The 18,862-nt window shown below is 40.0% G+C and overlaps 1 protein-coding gene across 1 annotated transcript in view; it reads left to right on the top strand.

Moving 5' to 3' along the window:
- The window catches only part of BMPR1A (bone morphogenetic protein receptor type 1A), a 56,212-nt gene that overhangs the window by 22,082 nt on the left and 15,268 nt on the right, over positions 1-18,862 (top strand). The window contains exons 2-4 of the mRNA XM_079975697.1: positions 1,991-2,111; positions 13,561-13,774; positions 17,681-17,843. Of these exons, the coding sequence (XP_079831823.1) occupies positions 13,708-13,774; positions 17,681-17,843 (230 nt within the window). The 5' untranslated portion in view covers positions 1,991-2,111; positions 13,561-13,707. The remainder of the gene's footprint in view (positions 1-1,990; positions 2,112-13,560; positions 13,775-17,680; positions 17,844-18,862) is intronic.

Here is an 18,862-nt window from a genome sequence, read left to right as displayed (position 1 = left end):
TGGAAGTCTTTCTTTAGCACAGGACTGGGGAACCTGTGACCCATCAATTGCTTTTGGACTACAGTTTTCGTAATAGAATCATAGCAACCTGACCATTGACCACATTAGTGGGGGCTGAGACCAACAGCCTCTGAAGGATTTTGAACTCTGCATGCTGACACAATGTAGTTGGACAAAAATCGACTTCAAAATCCTAAAGCACTAATGGGGCACCTGTGGTTCTCCATATGTCCCACTCCTGATTTAGGATTTAGAACCCTTATTTTTGCCCAGCTACATATCAACATGCAAGTGCAACAGCATCATTTTTATTTTTGTAATGTTTTTTAATAGTATTGAAGTAGCATAATTTATTGCATAGTCATGCAGCCTTTCTGGCAGCTGGTAGGAGTATGCTGCAGGCCATGTTGCATTCCCACTGGAGGTGAAGAGCAACCATCAATTGGTGTCAAAATACGCTCATAACTTTTCAGCTCTTTCACTTGATGGCATAACAGAAGGTGGGGTGAACATCTTTAGTGTTTTTGAAGTAGGCACATAACAAGCTACAGAGTCTGTGGTTCCCAGATTGTGTGTTAGCCTTTGTGTAGACATTTTTCTCAGCTGCTTCTGCCTTCATCAGTGTTATGTTCCTGTGTGTGTGTGTGTGCGCGCGCACATATATTTCTGCAAGGAGGCACAAGGAAGCTGTTTTTATACTGACCTGTAGATCTTAATGAATGGTTGGTCCTCAAATTTATTCCCGGCACTGAACATGTTTGTGATTTTGCCATGGTCTCAACCTTGTGAATACTAGCCATTCTAAATGGAAATCTGTCATAAGATTTACATACAGTTTCACAAAAATATTGAAGCATGTACATGGACACTCTTAAAGATCTGAACCACACAAGAGTTATGAACCACACAATAAGGGCTGAGAAAACAGAGCAGTGCCCTTCCATTTTACCCTTCTGTATTTCAGACAAACCTATCCATCTTGCTGGGGTGGGGAGGAAGTTTACAGTAGGTAGAGTCTGTGCAGAGAATTGTGTTCCTCTAAAGATTCAGCACAGCATACCGTAATTATCCTACTTTTCAGGAGTGGCTTGCTGTAGTTATACAAACCTACTTCTCAACCTCTTCCACTTCTCCCACACCCTATCAGCCATATATCTGCTATACAGAGTCCAGGAGCCAGCATACTACCCCACCTTCCAAAATATGTATTCACAATGCAAGATTTCTCCTCTTAAAGCCAACTTTGACCGTTTTAATCACTTGCCTTTCCCCATAGAACTGCTTTTTTATTTTTTTTTAAAAAAGAGATGGGAATGCAATTTTGGGGAGTGAATTGTCAAAATAGATCTTATTTATGGCAACAATTTATTTAAAACTGAGGGCCAAGCTAGGAACTATTACAGGTTCATTAAGGCACTAGATCACATAGGAAACTGAGAGAATATTTAAATTCCTGAGTGATACCGTTTTTAGAAGCCTCAGCAACCAGAAGGCTAAGATTCTTCCAGTCCTTCCCTAAGTTAACATAGTTACTACACCAAGTTTTATATCCCCACTTCAATTGTTTTTGTTTTTGACTATGCCAAGACTATAGAAGTCTGTTGGTTGTCATCCTGAATTATATACAGTTAATTGAATATGAAAATTGATCCTGTATGTATGTAACACTTTGAAGAATTGTGTTGTTGTGCATCATTACAGATGATGGCGAGCATCCAAATAACTACTTTAGGCATATCCAACAACTCAGGCATGCCTAGTGGGATTTTTGATCCCTTCATGGTGTTATCACAGACTGCATTTGAAAACCCCTTCAAAGTACTTTGCTACACAGTACAGAGAGGCTGTGTAGTGTTAATTTGTGTTATTTGCAGACTAACATTTATGCAAACAAATACTCTATAGCTGGTAGGATGAAACACATACACATCTTTTTAGTTCTGAAAAAGCCTGCTTGAAATTAAATTCCAACTCTTTTCCTGTCTTACAGCTTTAAAGAAATATGCATTGTTACAATTTTATTTTGGAATTGATGAAGTGGAAATACAGATGAAACAAGTTTGCAGAATATCAACTCTACAGCACCATTTCACCCCACTCATCAGCAAAAGGTAACAAACATCCATTCAAAAATGGGCTCAATTCAAATATAACATTCTTATGGGCTGTTGGATTAGAAATGTTAACTTTTATTTAAAGCACCAATATCCTGCCTATCTTAAAAGTTCAAGGTGGCTAGCAAAATTCTGGGGGAGGGGGGGGTCTATAATATATCTCATGGTCAGAGTCAAAGCTGCAAATAAACAAAACAAAACAAAAAACAAGAACCAGCCTTCCTTGCTGTGCTGGTTTTTTAGTCCTCACTGTAGCAGGAGGGTATGAGTTTCATTACAGGCACTTGAAACATAATTGACAATCAGCGTCCATTGTATTTCATATTTGAAAATATCATATAAAATGCCTGTTGGCTTTCCTTGTTGGAGAGGCTGATTAAATCCCTTTTCAGACACTTTGTAAACTTCTAGGCAAACTATCAACCAATCCTACTGGTCAGAGTGGCTGAGATCAAAAGGGATGGTGCCTTAACCCTTGGCAGAAAAATAATAGTTTAGCACAGGCTTCCTCAGCCTTGGCCCCCCAGATGTTTCTGGCCTACAACTCCCATGATCCCTAGCTAGCAGGACTAGTAGTCAGGGATGATGGGAATTGTAGTCTCAAAACATCTGGAGGGCCGAGGTGAAGGAAGCCTGGTTTAGCGCATGATATTTAAAAATAGTCTACCTCAGTTCAGATGTTTTTGATTGCTGTTCCGTTTATTGGGTAAAATTGGTCCAATATCTGATCTATCATTACATGCAGAAGTTTGTTCATGGTTGGACACATAATAATGAGTCTCAGCAGAAACTGGCCCAGATATATGGACATTAGTATGTCATTGTTTAAAGCAGTGGTTCTCAAGCTTTTTCCTCTGGGCCACACCACACCACATTATTTTACTGATAAGAAGTACATTGCAAAACAAGAAGAAACAACTACTAGCAGTGCTTGATTTATCATACAGAAAACAACTACTTCATAACATGATCATGGGACATCCAGAAAGTGTGAAACAATGCAGCTACATAAGAACATGACTCATTTCCAAAATATAATTCTAAATGAGCCTCTTACACATGTATGTTAAATATGTATACAAACTCAATGAGAGGTGTGAGCTTGCAGTATCACTTGATGCTCCTAGTCTCATTTTGAAAAGCTAGTTATTCATATTTTGAAAATAGAAAAATATTTTGACATTATACTACACTAAAATGTTTCTTTCATTGTCCTTGAATCTTTGCAGCACACTTTCCAGCCTCTCCTGCCACACTTGTGTGGTACACCACACCCTCTGAGAACCACTGTTTTAAATGAATGGTAATGAAATCTTATTGGCAAAGTTATACTTCTGAGTATTTTTTAAAGAGAACGGTCCTGTTCACTCTCTAGTTTGAAAGGTAGGCTTGGATACATTTATTCCCTTCAGAATGCTCTCATTGGCACAAGAGGGAATTTGCTGAAGATACTGATGAGTAATAGTAACCAAAGTCCAAGGGAACAAATAGCAGGAAAAGTTCAGGGCAACTTAAAGGAAAGATATGAAAAAAATCATCTATGATATTGAAATTTGGGACATAATGGTGAGTGTCAAGTAGAATAAACCCATTCTCATAAAACATTTAGCTTGGTATTACTGTAATTTTCACTTGCTATTAAAATGAGACAATTTAATAATTAAAATTAAAATTATGATTCTGTTTCTGTTTCTGTTCAGATAGCTTTAATTGTACTTACTTTTGTGAGAAGTTCTTGATCCAATATCTAGTTTTATTTCGCATTCAGTTTTAAATTGTGTGTATTTATGTTGCAAATGCTGAATTTGTGGAGAAACATAACAAAAGATTCATAAAAATGCATCATAGGGGAATTTAGGTAAATATTGTGTACATGGCAAAATATATAATGATCCCAAGCAACATCATTTCCTTAAAATATGTGTCCCTTTAAAATTTGCACTCATCTTCCACAGAAATGAACCACTTGCTTTCCTTTTCAAGCACATTATAATTTTACCCTAAGCAACTTTGGGATTCCTCATAAAAAGTCCCAGTCCCATCCCCGTCCCCCCCAATATCAACACTGCTTAGCATTGATTTTCATATATTGGGGGGTACCATGAAACAACCTTATTTTAACACTTTAAAAAACTAAAGGAAAATACAAGTCTGTTGCTATTGAAGTGTGAACATTATCTTTGTACTCTGTTTTGTTAATCTACTGAAATTTTAAGATTGGTTTTAGAGTCTGTTTTGAAACTGTTTTTAGAACTACCTTGTTTTGAGCTTCAGGGAATACATTTTTGTGAAAGAATGTGTCCATAGTTGTTTAGTCATAACACATTTATGATACCTAAAAATACATAGTTGCCTGTTTATCTTGCTCTAACTTGAAATCAACCACTTACATGATAAGAGAGACAAAGCAGGAGTCCTTACAAACTTGTATTAAATGTTACTCCACAACTTCATCTACTATCAGCCAAATGTTCTGCTCAACTTAATAGTTTCCTGATACCCTTTGTGGGCAACGCTGAAAACTGGTATTTCTGTTATTGAAACTCCTTTGGCCATAGTTCCTAAGGACAGTTGCTCACAATGCACTCCTTTCATTCCAATCAGTGCAAAATACAGTCATACCTCCTGTTGCGTTCTGCTCTTCTTACAGAGTTTCAGCTTACGAACGTGGCAAACCCAGAAGTATTTACTTCTGGGTTCGCCACCCGTGCATGCACAGAAGCAATCTGCGCGCTATGTGAAGAAGCAGTCTTTGCGCATATGCAGAAGCGATTGATCGCACCTCGCACATGCGCGGAGGAGGCGCTCTAGTTGTGGACTTTTCGGGGTTAAGTCCGCAACTAGAGGTACCACTGTAGGTTTCGTTGGCTGAGTTTGAACATCATGCTTAAACCATAGTTTCAAAATTATATAAATGAATCTGGACAGGAGCCTTGGGTTTGCCCTCTTTTCTAGTTCAGGCATGAAAATGAGATTGGAAGAATCTGCTTTCAGGTTAAAATAACCATGGTTGTCATTACAGTTACTCTATAGAGTTTGGTTTATTGGAACAAATTAGAATCAATCCATGGTTTCTGATCCTGGCTTTTCCTGTGTGTTGTTTCCTTCAGACTTCTAATAATGAAACAGTCCAGCAGTAAAACAGCGCACAAACCTGATGTTGGGAATTGTTGGATTGACTTTAGATCTTTTCAGTTTAAATGGTATCCTAAGATAACTGTGCATCTGAAAGGGCCAGTTCAGAGTTCCCCTCCATCTACTTCTATTTAGAGTGGAGAGAGAGAGAGCGCAATTTGTGTTTAGTAGGAACCGTTTGAACACAAATTCTGGAATGTGTGTTAAAGTATTTTTCACCTCACATTAAAAGGTTGCATCTGCTTTGACCATTAGTTTCATTCCAGTAGTCCTTAACTCACTGAATAAGTAGTTTCTGTCAATCCTTTTGCCCTCATTCCATGGGTGTAGCTAGGTTTTTCGTTGGGGGAGGGGGGCAGGCAAAGCATTTTTTTAGGGGATCAGCCAAAGTTGTTGAGCTTTCTGAGAGGAAAGCACTGGTAGAAATATTGCCCCAAAGACATCTGTTGGCACCCCCCCGGGCTATGCCCATGCCTAACTATACTCCATTCTTCAGCAGGGAAAGATCCATGAATGCCACTGTTGCTAACTCACACTCTTGTGTGACTCTGTTCTTCCACAGCACAGCGGTACCTCATGTTACATACTGGCCCCCTTAAGAATGCTTCAGGTTTTGCACTCCGCTAACTCGGAAGTAGATGCCCCTTGTTGCGAACTTTGCCCTGGGATGCGAGCGGAAGTCGTGCTCCAGCGGCGCGGCAGCAGCAGGAGGCGCCGTTAGCAAAAGCACGCCTCGTTATGAACGGTTTCCGGTTACGAACGGATCTCTGGAACAGATTAAGTTTGTAACCGGAGGTACCATTGTAGTTTGCTCACTATGGCTGTGGGTACTCTTTCCTGTCCAGACAAATGGAGATACTACCCTCTTTTCACCAAACGGGGGGAAATCTGCTCCCTTGGAAACAGAATATGTGATGCAAATAGCATCTCCAAACATAAGGACATTTAATAAATGTGCGACATAAAAATATAAGAAGAGCCTGTTGCACCAAGCCAGTGGCTCATCTGGTCCAGCATCCTCTTCTCGCGCTGGCCAAACAGTTGCCTATGGGAAGCCGCCTCTCTCCTGTGGTTTCCAGCAACTGATATTGAGAAACCCCAAAGTGGAGGTAGAACATAGCTACCATGGTTAGTAGCCATTGGTAGCCGTATCTTCATGAATCCTATTTTAAAGCCATTGAAGTTGGTGGCCATTACTGCCTCCTGTGGGAGCAGATTTCATAGTTTAACTGTGGACTGTGTGCAGAAGTATTTTCTTTTGTCTGTCCTGAATCTTCCAACATTCAGCTTCATTGAATGTCCTCAAGTTGAAAGACAGAGACAAACCTGTCTCTATCCACATTCTCTACACAACGCATAATTTTGTACAATTCTATCATTTTTTCCTCTTATTGATCTTTTATGAAAATCCCAAACTTTTAAAACCTTTCCTCATGGGGAGCTATTCTATCCCATTGATCATTTTTGTTGCTCTTTTTGGAGCCTTTTCCAGCTCTACACTGTCCTTTTTGAAGTGAGATCACCGGAACAGTACTTAGTATTCAAAGTGTAGCTGCATCATAGATTTGTATAATTGCATTATATCAGCAGTTTCATTTTAAATTCCTTTCCAAAAGTTCCCTAGCATGGAATCTGCCTTTTCTGCAGCTACCACACACACTGGGTCGGCATCTTCATCAAGCTATTCTCTCCCAATTCCAAGGTTTTGCTCTTGTCAGTTACCACTGGTTCAGACAGCAAAACCATGTATTCTATGTGAAATTAAGTCGTCTCCCCCTGCATCATTTTTATACTTGTTTACATTGAATTGCTTTTTGACAGTTTTACAGCCCATTCACACAACTTTTAGAAATCCTTTTGGAGCTCTTCACAATTGTGTTGTGTTTTGACCATCCTGTACAATTTAGAATCATCAGTTCCTCAGTGCTCACTCTATAAAATGTGTGCGTTAATTACCTTGTGCATAAATGAGAAAGAGTTGCTGTGGATTAGATCACAATTATAAACAAAAGTGTGTTACAGCCTGGTGTTGATAAATGCTAGGGCTCTGTGTAATACTACTCTTAGCTTAGCAGTTGGTACTGCAAGAATAATAGAGTGAGCTGCGTGTATTGCTTCTCCCACTTCCTTGGACTCCCCCACCCCCCCCTCTAATGGCAGAGAGGAAGGGAGGAAGTTCTACAGTCTGATTCTGATTACTTAACTATTGTGAAGCAACCAGGAGCATTGAATCTGAAGTGTTGGTGTTGCCCCTCTACATTCTTAGTGTTAGATTCACAAATGTTAATGAATGATACTAACGAGTTGGGCAAATCTTCTGACCCAAAGTTCACCTGCGTAAGTCCTGAGATGACATGATTTAACAAATTGTATGGTCTAACTTATCATTCTACACTTTCACTCTTCAAACACTTTCCCATAACTATAGCTGGGGTTTCCCCCTCCCCCAGCAGATATGTCACGTCTACCCCATTCAAAATCTTAGAAGCCAGTTCCACAGATTAAAATCTGCAGAGCACATGGGGTCATGCCCTATGTTTTTAATATCTTGCACCCTTCAAAATGTGTTGACAATCAATTGATTTCTCTCCTCTTCATCCCAAACACCCCCTCCAAAACCCAGCCCTATCTAATTCAAAATATTTGTTTCCCTTAAATATTCTGATAGTTCTTTGTTTAATTGTCTGGAATGTCGCTGGCATACCAAGAAGGCTGAAAGTTGTAACACCACTGTGTTTCTTCCACTGTGGGTATGCAAGAATTTGTGTGCCTCATTCTTCTGAATTACTTAATATTTTATATAGCGACACTGAACTGCAAAACAACTGCTTTTAACATTTTATCCTTAAATAAAGTCCTTCACTGTTTTGTCTGTAGGGGATGGCGGGAGGGGGAGATTGCTTACTGAAGGAGAAGACAGTATTCTTATGCTAATCCAGTCTGTGGATAAGGAGCAATGCAGCCATGCAAACAATGGAAGTGGAGCCAGAAAGTCTGCTGTGTAGTCTAGCATGCCTTGAAAAGCATATGAGACAGGGCGCCTAGGGCTGCTTAAGGGGAGGGGCCCAAGAAAAGGGGAGCGCTTTACTCCAAGTTATTTCATGGAATTGGCAGATGACCAAAGAAAGGAACCTTACTACGTAGACAGAGAGAATTAAGATGAGGGGGATGAGAGAAAGGAGTTTCTGAATTCTGCTTTCCAGTTCTCATACACTAAAACCCTAGCTTTGGCTTTATTTAATGTATGGCTGCAATTGAAACCTCAAATTCAGCTTGAAAAGATTTTGACATAAAACTATAAATATTACAAAAAGCTTATTTTAAGAGAAGATGCCGACTTTGAACAGGGTTTTGTTAGATTTACATGGTTAAAATATGCGATCACACAAATCACTGACCAGCAAAATGCCCATTTCTGTTAATTGCCTTTATATTTAACTTCTGGCAGTGTTTTATTTAATTTATTCATACTCAACCTTTCAAAACCTTCATCTGCACACTCTATACAGTTCGAAATGAGGCATACCATCCAGCTGGAGTTCTACTTAAGTGGCTTACCTATTCCTGAAGGAATGAATGTTGTAATCTAAAGTTATCAGCTTGCATGTCTTGCTGAAGAATGATAGCAAGCATTTCTTCTTGGCTTATTATCTTTTCAGTATGCTAATACTAGGTAGTAAAAGCGAGATGATGAATTCTTAAAAGAAATACCAATTGTATAGCAAATTAATATCCGTTTTTGAACGCTATGATTTCTCTGCACAAGGGGCAATAAAGTGGGCACCTGGTGAACTCATTCTGCAACATAATACTAACATTTATTAATGGCAGTTGGCAATTCACCAGACTTTAAAGGGAGGGCTGTTTAAATTTCATAGGTGAGGTATAAGCATCATAAATAAATATGAACCTGCAGCCGATTATTTTGGTGGTTTTATTTAAGTGTTCAGTTTTTAGTATGCACAGTGGTACCTCGGGTTAAGAACTTCTGGTGGTCCGTTCTTAACCTGAAACTGTTCTTAACCTGAGGTACCACTTTAACTAATGGGACCTCCCGCTGCTGCCGCGCCACCGCTGCACGATTTCTGTTCTCATCCTGAAGCAAGGTTCTTAACCTGAGGTACTATTTCCGGGTTAGGGGAGTCTGTAACCTGAAGCGTCTGTAACCCAAGGTACCACAGTATTGCATTTTATGAAATGAGGGGCTTTTGCAGATTCTGGTCAAGAAGTTCAGAAGTTATCTGTCAGTGGGCAACAACGCTGAGCGAATGGAAGTTCTCTCTGCCACCTTTTCCTTGACTACAGTCATACCTCGTGTTACAGACGCTTCTGTATTTTTCTGCATTTTTGGGTTGCGCACTGTGCCAAACCCGGAAGTACCGGAACGGGTTACTTTCGGGTTTTGGCGCATGTGCAGAAGCACAAAATCACGCTTTTCGCAGAAGTGCTGGATCGTGACCCGCACAGATCACGTTCGCAACCCAAGCGTCCACTGTACTTCACTGAGGAAAGCTCCTTCACAGGGTAAAGGAAGTGCCTCTCCAGCTCTGCATGGCTGCCAGGCAGCCACGTTTATTGAACAGCACTATCTTCTTTGTTCTTGCCTCCTACCCACCCTCCTCACTAAGGAAAAAAATCCTCTTCGAGACAAAAGGAGTGCCAGCTGTGTTAACTCCATGTGGCTGGTGGGCAACAACAGCTGAGTGATGACAGGTTGCCTTGGGGATGCCAAGGAACGCCTTCGTCGGTGCTGGTATGGCAACCTCCAATCTAAGCAACTTCTACATTGGATGACAGTAAACCCACCAACAAATCACAGATCACGTCTGTAGACATAGAAGTGACATATGAATAGATCACAGAATTTTAGAGTTGGAAAGGGACCCTTAGGATCATCTAGTCTAACCCCCTGCAATGCAGGAATATGCAGCTGTCACAAATTGATGATGGTTTTCAGTGGATCCTTTGTCAAAATTAGGAGCACCTGTAAGGATCTGTGATTTGATGAGTGGGGAAAGAAACCATGAAAAAAGTATGTAGCATTCAGACTATTCTAATGAATCTGGCATGCGCACTTACACTCACATTCTTTTTCTCTTTCTTGATTTTCTTCCTTTTCCCTCTCTCCTGACGCTTGTAGCACAGTATATTCCCCACAGTGGCACCTGCCCTGTGGAACGCCCTTCCAGCAGATGTCAAGGCAATAAGCAACTATTTTACTTTTAAAAGACAACTGAAAGCGGCCCTGTTTAGGGAAGTTTTTAATGTTTGATGCTGTATTGTTTTTAATATTCAGTTGGAAGCTGCCCAGAGTGGCTGGGGAATAAATAATAATAATAATAATAATAATAATAATAATAATAATTACTCATTTCTACTTCATTTTCCCCTCCCCTTTCCCTCCTCATTCAGTTACTCCACTTTCCAGTTACACAAATTCTGATTTGATAATTGAAAATCATATAGAGCTGAAAGAGGAAGTGAAAAGGAGCATTACTATTCTAATTTTGTTCTTAAGTTCTAGTACTTTCAGAGGGGTGGTAAGTGGGTAGTGAGCCAGGGATAGGACACTATTGCGTGTCACATGGAGTATCACATTGGCCACTCCAGTTATGAACAAACATGGCAATTTAAAATCTTTTAAAATATTCTGAAATACACAGTCATCTGTTATAGGCAAATTATTTGTAATGCATTTTATTAATATCAAACAAGTGCATGTAAATCTTACATAGCTGATCCTAAAACATTAACCCAGTTCATTTTGTTCTTTAAATTGCACCCAGCAACCCTCCTAATCAAAGCATTTATTTGTTGAACATAGCCTCATTTTTTGCACTTTTAATTACTTCATTTTCATTTTTATTACAACAATTACATGGCATTGAAACAACTCTGAAACACTTTTTCCTCTGGTTCTCAGAGAACTCAAATGTCTGAGCATCTTTCAGAATGTATTAGAGAAAAGCTTTAAATGGCCAGGATAAGCAAGGGTTTATTTTAGGGGTATGTGTTAGCCCTTGTTGATAGGGTGAGGTAAAAATCAAGTAAGTTAGTATGCTACATACAGGAAGTACAAATGACCAAGGTCTGCCACTCTAGAAGCATAAGCTTAGTGTAACTAAATCCTAGTGGTTTATGTAAGTTAGCTGTGCCACAAGTTATGTGGTAAGGTGAAAAAACACCAGATCATCAGCCAGTTGATCCCCAGGGAAAATTGCAACCTGGCTCCGGATATGGGTCATGAAAGCAGGATTTGCAGCCCTGCCTGCCTGCCTGTCTGCAATCTCTGATTCTTCAAGGGGGGGAAGAAAGTAAAAAATAAAATAAAATAATCTTAAAGGCATGGTCATTGTCTTAGGTTCTTGCACTTGGCCCTAGATAAACTCCTTGTCCCTTATATATAATCAGCTTAATTTTGGATACTTGGGTCCTTTTAGCCCTGTCGTTTTGGGGCCATCAGAAGTCAAATGCTCACACATCTAGGAGAAAGTCCAGTAATGTTGACTGCTACTGGTGTGGGGACCCCATATTTGACAGTCTTTTGTGCTGATTTGTGTGAGTTCACACATTTTACAGTGTCTTGCACCCAAGGAAAGCTTTGGGCTGGATGTGATTCAATGCCACCTTGTTGAGGACACTGTTCTGGATCTGTGGGTGTATGATTTATGGTGCCCAAAAACATTTTGGGGTCACACACACAATTTCTTAGTCATTCCTGCGTTCTTGGACTATATTTGGCATGTGAATGCTATATTTTGACACTGACTTGCACTGAAGGAAAGTGTTGGGCTGGATGCAAATACCATCTTATAAAAGAAATTTGAATGCTTATTTTGGGATGATTCAAAAGTTACGGCAGGGTGTACAGCCCAACTTATTAACTTTTTAATTGTTATCTGAGTTCATTGTGCATTCATGACCATTACACATGCACAACAATTTTGACTGGGGAAAATTATTCTGGAACTGAAAGGAGACAATCTGCCAGTCATGGAAACGTGATTCAGGGATATAAAAACTTTAGGTCACTTTTAAAAAAGGTTTTCTAATTGAGAATCAATTCTGTGATTCTGTGATATTGAGGGCTGTGTACAGTCTGAAATGACATAAAGCAAATGTAAAATCAATACAATAAAAGCTGAAGACTTTTTGAAACAGCAACACTATCCGAGACCTAAAGGCTAAAATATTCATTGAGACTTTTAAAAGAAGCTTTAGGTGGAGATATTCTGGGCAACTATTATACTCTGGGCATAGCCCAACATTGAATATACATCAATTGCTGTATCCACAGATAGGCTATTCCATTGCAATGGTTCTATTTCTTGTAGTGAGGAAGCTGCTTTGTTTCTTCATTACTAAGAAGTCACAGATGTGTGAAAAGTAGGCCACAGGTCGAAGGCTGCATGCCCCCTGCATGCGCAAATTGAAAGTGACAGACACCTCTATGCTCTGCCAGTAATTTGCCTCCATGTTAAATGCCTATGAAGCAGTAATTAAAATGAAAAGTTCTTGGGTCCTGCCAACAGACAGATTGAGTTATTTATGGTAGAAGCAGCCACTAACAGTAATTGCAGCACATCCTTGAACAAATACAAGTTTTTTCATTCAAGAATAGCGCCAGGCTGACAGGGGTCAGGAGGTCAAGCCCACTCAAGCAAGAGGCCAAAGAAAGGCAAAATCAGTGTTCTGTTCATCTTAACACAGAATCTGTATTGTCTATATTAACTACCTAGGTGTCCAAATTGCTGTTTATTCCTCTGAGACCTAGTTAGGCCCTATTAATCATTTCAAAAACATCACTGTGAGATTACTAAAAGCTGCGACATTTTAATATAACCATGTTTGCCCACTTTGTTCCTGAAGTGTACTTTAAAATGGTAGAGCAAGTTTTACTGCCTTCCTTTTTATGCAGTTGAGCAAACATTGGAAAAGTGTTTTCTAGACAGCTTTGTATTTAAAGAAAAATCTTTTTTCTAGTAAATGTTTGTGCACTGGTGTGTTAGAATGGAATTATTATCATTCTTTTAAAGTTCTACAGCAATTTCACATTTTTAGCTACATAGGTGTTATCAATCAGATAGTTGTCAACTATTAATTTTAAAATGTTGTATAGTTATCCAGTGGGTTAAAATACAAATAGGTCATATTTTAGTCTTTTAAATATACTTGTACATATTTTATCACTTCAAGCTTTTACTGTATCTTGTCCATTTGATACCCCCCTCCCGTTTTCAGGGTTTGGGGAATTTGCATAATTTTATTCATCTGTTCAAAAATGCAATTTTGTTTCGTTTCTTTTTTCCAGAAAACAAATTGGAATAATTAAACCTTTGCTTCAACTGGCCACCAAGTCTTCTAGCAGATTTTGCTAAACAGTCCGGCTTAGAACTTGTCAAGCAGCAGGGCAATTTGCCAAAGTTGACAGTGCACAGGAAGGATTTATATTCGAACAATGATTTGTCTGAAAGTTTACATCAGATTGCTGGGGTTCTATGCAGTCATCATTTCTCAAGTTCAAGGTAAAGTCATACTTGTTAAACGTTTGAAAAAGAAAGCTTTTTGATGTATGGAATGTTCATGTGCATAGCCAACATTTTATGTTTTAACTGCAGTCTGAAATAGAGCAGATAAGCTGCTGTAGTTTTTGAAACGTAGAAACAACACGAAAGCTGTTGAAATGGAATACTTTTTTGTGCACACCTGAAAATGGTTTTCATCTTTTTCAGCAACTCTCAAACCCTCTGCTTTGAAACAAAAACCATCAGTTACATTTTTACAGAAAGGGAGATTTCTAACATAACTTTCATAGAGTCTATGAAACAGTCTGTCTGTTGTTAACAGGACATGCTGCCTACCTTTTAGTACTATGATCCCACTTTATTGGTAATATATAAGAGCTGGTTACCAAGAAGCAGGCTTTCTTGGTTAGTCTTCTATTTCAAAACCAGTACTGGGGGCTGGGGGCTGGCTAACTATAATAGACCTTAGTACTGAAAGCTGGAAAATGTTTTGATTTGGTACATGCTTCTTAATTGACTTTCATTGACATGTTAAGATTTTGCTATAAAAAAATATTCCAGGTTCTGTTTGATGTTTTAATTTGTTGGAAGCCTCCCAGGCTGGAGCAACCCAGTTAGATGGGTGGCATATAAATAATAATAATAATAAGTAGTAGTAGTAGTAGTAGTAGTTATTATTTATGCAGTTCATACTAAACTCAATGATAAAATTCCTTTGTATTTTAAATGGTGCAGCATTTGCATCTGTTGACTAATTTCCATCTCTATGGACAGTCTTATTCAGTGAAAGCTTCAGATTTTTCTGAGTTAATGTGGCGGCTATAATATTTTTAGACGAAAGACCCTAAAAGAAAAAGGGCACAGTGCACTTAAGGAATCTAAGCTATCAAGTTCTTTCCTCACACAGGGAAGATTACCTAGTGAATGCACACGCTGCTAGTCAGAAGAGTCTGCTAGCCTCCTTTTGACAAGGAGGGAATCAGGGTAGATATGGCTGTTTTTATGAGACTAATTACTTGAGACTAATTGCAAAGTCATTATTCAGGTATAGGGCTCTCTGAATCACCCAGAAGACTATGTAAACTGTGAGCTGAGTCATGGAAAAAGTCAATCAACTGAAATTTATAGGCATAGAAGAAGGTTCATTTAAGCAAGAAAGCAAAGATGTTAGAGATATCCAAAGATACCTGCCTGTTTTATTTATTTAAAGTATTTAAATACTGCTGCTCAGTTCGACCTCATTAAGTGGTTCACAAAAGAATATCACAACAGGCATCATTTTTAAAAGTTACAGTAAAATTGAAATGCAACTGTTTGTTTAGAAGAAGCAGTAACTGCTTCTTCTCTGCTCCCTCAGGATAAGATGGTCCCACAGAAACCCCTGGGGAGGTAAGGGCTACTACTGGGAGCTGGATGGTGACAGTTCATCAGACTGTTTAGCTTCGGTACTTCTCTCAGATATAGGATAGACTTGCTGCTCTTTCATGGAACAAGTTTACGTAGCCTTTTGTTTTTAAAATCATTTTGAAGAATTCCTGAAAATTATGTATTATGTTGGCTAATTGCCTCTATTATTTACAGTGGGACCTCTACTTACAACCATAATCCCTTCTGGAGGTCCGGTTATAACTAGAAACGTACATAAGTAGAGGCACGCTTTTCCATAGAAAGTAATGGAAAAGTGAATTGATCCGTTTAGACGATGAAAAACACCCCTTAAAACAGCACTTTAACATGGATTTTGCTGTCTAACGAGACCATAGATCCATAAAATGAAGGCAATAATCAATGTACTGTACTGTGAAATAAATAAGAAAGTATTGTAGATGAAAAATTAACAATTTTTCCCCCTTACGTGCACTGAAGGTGGGTGGGCTTTACCTGGCTACAAGCTGGGGGTGGGGCAAGGGTCAATAAAGAGCTGATTCACTTTAGCCGGGGTCACCTTTTTTTCTTGCCAGGCCAGGTTCTTCTCTGGACTTCCTCAGGATAGTTCCTCGGGGTTTGGGGCTGCAGTGCGCCCTGCTGTGCCTCTTGCAGGTGGCACCTCTTCCACAGCTGGGGGTGGGATGGGGGCCCTCTCCCTCGCGGTGGAGGCTCCAGCGCTTCTCTGCAGCCAGCCAGGTGAGTTCTGGGCTGCTGGCAAGGCCTCTCCCCGGCGCCAGAGTCCCCAGCGCTGCCCTGCAGCCAGTCAGACGAGCTCCGGGCTGCTGGCAAGGCCTCTGTTCGTATCTAGAGGAAAGTTCATAAGTCAAAGCACCTACTGAAAGTCGTAACTGGAATTGTACATAAGTCAGGGTTCCACTGTATAACTGTTAAGACTGCAGATTTTGCTTCAGTGCTGTTTTTATTTGATATTACTGTATTATCACATTGCTATTGCTATAAACCTGGGAAGCCTCAACAGGAAATTAAGATAATTGGAAGGACAGCAGGTGTTTGGCTGTTGTGATATTCATTGCCTGTATAAATATAAAGTAAAGTAAAATAAAGTAAAGGGACCCCTGACCATTAGGTCCAGTCGTGGCCGACTCTGGGGTTGCGGCGCTCATCTCGCTTTATTGGCCGAGGGAGCTGGCGTACAGCTTCCGGGTCATGTGGTCAGCATGACTAAGCCGCTTCTGGCGAGCTAGAGCAGGGCACGGAAACGCCATTTACCTTCCTGCCAGAGCGGTACCTATTTATCTACTTGCACTTTGACATGCTTTCGAACTGCTAGGTGGACAGGAGCAGGGACCGAGCAACGGGAGCTCACCCCGTCGTGGGGATTCGAACCGCCGACCTTTTGATCGGCAAGTCCTAGGCTCTGTGGTTTAACCCACAGCACCACCCGTGTCCCACTCAAACGTGTATAAAAACTTGCTGTATAGAATTATATTCTTATTTCCAGTCTCTCTAAAAGGTTAAACATAGTTGAGATCATGATATTAAATTGGAATAAGGACCTGCAAGAAAATCACACCCAGCCACCCCGCAGTGTTCCTGTTCAGGGTGCTAGTCTGCCTGTCAGTCAGCTATGACCTTCTCAGGATATTAGTAACCTACAAGGGGTTCAGGCACTGAGTTCACTTCCCTCATTTTCCATTTTTCTTCTCCGCCTTCCACAACGTTATTTGGCTCCTGGACTCCGTTGAGCATGCTCAGTCCTTGGAGGGCACCATGTTGGTAAAGGCTAACTTAGATTCTGTGCCCATTATGGATAGTAATTGAAATAAATTCTGATTTTATGAATGTTTAAGTGTTAGAGGAAACTCAGTTTAATCTGAGAGATGTGGCCTTCCCCAACCTCGTGCCCCCCCAGATGTTTGGACTACAACTCTCATCAGCCTCAGCTAGTGCATCCAATATCCAGGGATGATGCCACAGGTTCCTCACCCCTGCTATAGAAGTATTCCTACGCATGACCCCTAGCAAAGTAGAAGTTTGTACAAATTTAGTAGGAATAAAAACTCAACAACCAAATGAAAATTTTAAGCACCTTACTTTTTGAGATAATGTCAAAAAAAGAGAAATGCATTTGGAATTCACTTCCATTAAATTTCATATAATTATCAGGACAGAACTAACCAACATTTATGTTATTAAAACATAATTATTGTATTATGCTTAGCTGCCTGCAATATCAGAATATTAACATTGATATTTCAATTACCTACGTTAATTTATGTTTATGCTTGTTAATTTGAAAGTCAGATTTTAAAAAAAATTAAAAAGAAATCTGTGGTGGTTCACTTACAGGTAAATAAGTTTTCAAGTTAGGTTTTCAGTATGCAAATGAGCATTCCAAGTTTGCTTTGGGGCCGAAACAGAAGGACTATACAGAGGCTACTGCAGCCAAGAGTTCTAAACCTCCAGTGTAAGCCTGCCTTGCGAAACAAACCATTACGTTTTATCTACATTATACAGGGCAGAATCTAGACAGCATGCTCCATGGGACAGGGATGAAGACTGATCCTGATCAGAAAAAGCAGGAAGATGGAGTCACCCTAGCTCCAGAGGACACGTTGCCCTTTTTGCAGTGCTACTGCTCAGGGCACTGTCCAGAAAATGCCATTAACAATACATGCAAGTAAGTGTCGTGGGCAGAATTCAGACTGTTTTCTCATTAGGTAATTAAGAATATGTACAAATTATAGTAAGGTTTCAAATATTTTCATGGTCTGTTCTTGTTTCTCAGTTCCCTTGTTCCATCCTTTTTCAGTTCATATACAGTCATACCTCAGGTTGAATGTGATTCGGGACGAGTGCGTTCAAGTTGCACTCCGCAGCAACCCGGAAGTAACGGAGTGCGTTACTTCCGGGTTTCGCCGCATGTGCAGACGCTCAAAATGACGTCGCGCGCATGTGCAGAAGTGGCGAAAAACAATGCGCACGCAGATGTGTCATCGCTGGTTACATTTGCTTCTAGATGCGAACAGGGCTCCGGAATGGATCCCGTTCGCATCTAGAGGTACCACTGTACTATTATGGTCAGGTGAAATGACTTTCTAAATTGAGGATTGGTTAAAAGCTTTTAATATATTTCTTAGAATTTGGCTATACCTTCTCTGTGGCCTCTGAGGAGACATAAACATGGTTTCTGTACCTGCAGAAAATTTCATTCAGGAAACCTTTTGTCTTCCAAGGTACCTTTTTAGTGGCAATTACATTGGTGAGGAGTGTGATGATGAGTGTGAGTTATAAGTGTGCTCCAAGTGTTGAGCTCCCATATTTGATTCCCATACACCAGATCAGAGTCATACTGAAACCAGATATTTGTTCTTTCCCAAGGTTGCCTCTTCGTTCCACCACAATGAGGTCATTGTCTTCCGTAACCTAGCTTCAGAGTTTTGAATGCTTATTTTTCCAGAACCGAAAGCTTCTTGAGTAGTCTGGATCTGTTTATTTGTTATGAGGGTGCCAAACCCAACATTTCACCCTCTAGTATCTTCAATAGTTCACCTGTGCCTATGCCTACAGACCTCCAAAGTTCCCTACTCCAAAGTGAAGCCAGAGCTGTAGTGACTTTCATGGTATTCCTCCAAGGTCTACTGCTGGACCTCCACCATGCTGCTACTTGGCCACAACGTTTGGTTTTCATCTGTAATC

The sequence above is a fragment of the Podarcis cretensis genome (assembly GCF_951804945.1).
Source record: "Podarcis cretensis genome assembly, chromosome: 5".
Lineage (NCBI taxonomy): Eukaryota > Metazoa > Chordata > Lepidosauria > Squamata > Lacertidae > Podarcis > Podarcis cretensis.
This window is presented reverse-complemented; position numbering and strand designations above follow the sequence as displayed.